Source organism: Mastomys coucha, unplaced genomic scaffold, assembly GCF_008632895.1.
Source record: "Mastomys coucha isolate ucsf_1 unplaced genomic scaffold, UCSF_Mcou_1 pScaffold22, whole genome shotgun sequence".
Lineage (NCBI taxonomy): Eukaryota > Metazoa > Chordata > Mammalia > Rodentia > Muridae > Mastomys > Mastomys coucha.
Window position 1 is genome coordinate 123,803,208 of NW_022196905.1, and position 3,010 is coordinate 123,806,217.

General features: G+C 46.7%; 1 protein-coding gene across 3 annotated transcripts in view; it reads right to left on the reverse strand.

The window, feature by feature from the left end:
• Nucleotides 1-765: 765 nt before the first annotated feature.
• Gusb (glucuronidase beta) overlaps nucleotides 766-3,010 on the reverse strand; it is a 16,521-nt gene continuing 14,276 nt past the window's right edge. For all 3 annotated transcript variants that reach the window (XM_031338100.1, XM_031338102.1, XM_031338101.1), the window contains exons 11-12: nucleotides 2,179-2,314; nucleotides 766-1,477 (exon numbers count right to left, since the gene is read on the reverse strand). In XM_031338100.1, coding sequence (XP_031193960.1) covers nucleotides 1,308-1,477; nucleotides 2,179-2,314 — 306 coding nt within the window. In that variant the 3' untranslated portion in view covers nucleotides 766-1,307. The remainder of the gene's footprint in view (nucleotides 1,478-2,178; nucleotides 2,315-3,010) is intronic.

Below are 3,010 nucleotides of genomic sequence, written 5' to 3' on the forward strand. Positions count from 1 at the left end.
AGGTGGATAGCCACTGAGTTTGTTCTCTGGCCCCCACAAGCATGCATGTGCACACGAAGACCAGGCTGGAGTTGTGAGCTCACAAGTCAGAGATTTGGCATTTGAATCTTAAATTTGTCTTCTCAGCCGGGCGGTGGTGGCGCACACCTTTAATCCCAGCACTTGGGAGGCAGAGGCAGGTGGATTTCTAAGTTCGAGGCCAGCCTGGTCTACAGAGTGAGTTCCAGGACAGCCAGAGCTACACAGAGAAACCCTGTCTCGAAAAGCCAAAAAAAAAAAAAAAAAAAAAAATTTGTCTTCTCAACCACAGAAAGTGGTCTGTCTGTCAGTCACTGCCCTGTAGTGGTCTGTCTGATTACCTATGGGCTGTGGGAGCTTTGTTTTGAGACAGGTCTGACCTGGAACTCAGAGATCTTCTTGCCTCTGCCTCCTTAGTGTTGGGTTAAAACCATGTGCCACCACACCTAGCTCCTCGGTGACATTTGGTGAATGACTCACTCTCACTGGGTCAATCAAGATTAGCTTGTTTAGATGCCCACGCATGGGTGTCATCTCAGGGCAGTGAACAATCTGTCACATAAGCACTTTAAAACAAATTTGTTGTGGAGTGGTGGTGGTGGCACACACCCAGCATTTGGGAGGCGGAGCAGGTGGGTCTCTAATTTTGAGGTCAGCGTGTCTACAGAATAAGTTCCAGGGCAGCCAGAACTACACAGATAAACCCTGCCTCAAACAACAACAATAGGAACAAAAGAAAGAACACAGTTTTTTGTTTTTTAGATTTATTTTTATTTTACATGTATGACTATTTTCCCCACATGTACATCCATACACCACATACATGTGGTACCTGCAGGAGCCAAAAGTGCATTTGGATCACCTGGGAAATGGAGTAACAGCTCATAGTTAGCCACCCGGTGGGTGCTAGGAATTGAATCTGGAACCTCCAATAGAACAGTCAGTGTTAAATTGTGAGCTATCACTCCAGCCCCTCACCAGTAGCTCTTAATGTAGTGAGAATGTTCACACACGTCAGGCTTTCAAGAGTGCACAAAGCCAAGGCCAAAAAAAATAACAGAAATGACCCGGGATACTTCTCAGCAGGACACATTCCTGAGCCTAAGGCCTTGCAAGTCATTATCCCCACGGAAGAAAAGCTTTGATATCACTTCTACTTTTTACTTTGTATCAGTTCACAAAATCCCAAGTAGAAACACTGGTGCCAGGAAGGATCTGGGGACACCTGCTCTGCTGAGAGAATGCTTCTCACTTCATCAGGCCAAGTCTGCAGTGAGGTAGCTGTAGCTTTAGAACGTGAGTGGTCTGCTTCCGAAACACTGGGTCCTCGGCACTGAACCGAGACCTCTGGTTTCGTTGGCAATCCTCCAGTATCTCTCTCGCAAAATAAAGGCCGAAGTTTTGGGGTGTCTCTGGCGAGTGAAGATCCCTTTGTTGTTTCCTATTACTCTCAATGGTGCTAAGACAAAACAAAACAAGAAACCAAGAAGGGCTGATAAGAGAGCTCAGAAAGTACACATACTTGCTATGAAACCTAATCACCCCAAGTTCAATCTCAGGCACCCACGTGATAGAGGGAGCAAGCAGACTCCCCGAAGTTGTCTAACCTTTACCTACATGCTATGGCATGCACACACACACACTCCACTCCCCAAACCCTGACTAAATAAAAATGTAATAACGTTTAAAAATCCATGGAGGCACACACATTTAATTCTAGCCCCCAAGAGACGGAGGCACTTGGATTACTATGAGTTTCAGACCAAACTGGTCCACAGGCCAGCCAGGGTTGCATAGTGAGATGCCCATCAAAAGCTGGGGAGGGAGGTACAACCCAATCCGAAGCCTACTCTTCTCCTTTTAACCACTGTAAACTAGACCTAAGCAAGCACTTTACTACCTAAGCCATCTCTCCAACCTCATTACTAGTATTCTTTTTTTTTCCCCCGTTTTTCAAGACAGGGTTTCTCTGTATAGCCCTGGCTCTCCTGAACCTCTCTTTGTAGACCAGGCTGGCCTCGTACTCAGAAATCCACCTGCCTCTGCCTCCCAAGTGCTGGGACTAGTATCTTGCAAATGCCCAGAAAGGAAAATGCCAACCTGAGAAAAAAAAAAACAAAAAAAACAAAAAAAAAAAACACAAGCCTAACAGACACTCACACTGGTTTGTCATGAAGTCAGCAAAATTCCAGATGAGCTCTCCAACCACATATTCTTTTCGTTTCTGATCCAGAACTGAATGATAGTTCTCCAGGAGAGCCTTCTGGTACTCCTCACTGAACATGAGAGGCGGATCCTGGGATTTAACACAAAAGGATTATTAGAGCTGGGCCTGATGTGAGGTTCACTTGAGCACAACTAAAAGATCTGTCCTGATGCGGAGCTGTACTAACTGCAGGACTTAACTGATGCTGGCTCAGAGACCCTGGGGTCTGATGTCAGTTAGCATTAAAGAGACTTTAAAGGGCACCTTCAGCCGGGCGGTGGTGACGCATGTCACTTATTGCAGCACTGGGGAGACAGGAGGCCAGCCTGGTCTACAGAACAAGTGCTGGGACAGCCTGAGCTGCACAGAGAATACCTGTCTTGGGGAGGGGTCATCAAGGTGGCCCATGTCTTTAATCCCAGAAGTCACCCAAGACATAAAAAGGATCAAGAGTTCAAGGCCAGCTAGGGCTACACTGCTGAGACCCTGTCTTAAAAACAATCTTTGAGCCAGGCAGTGGTGGTGCACGCCTTTAAGCCCAGCACTTGGGAGGCAGAGGCAGGTGGATTTCTGAGTTCAAAGCCAGCCTGGTCTACAGAGTGAGATCCAGGACAGCCAGGGCTATGCAGAGAAACCCTGTATCGAAAAACAAAAAAAAAACAAAAAAACAAAAAAACAAAAAACAAAAACAAAAGCAAGAAACAACCTTTGAAAGTGTAAAAACCAGCCGGGCGGTGGTGGCGCACGCCTTTAATCCTAGCACTTGGGAGGCGGAGGCAGGCGGAT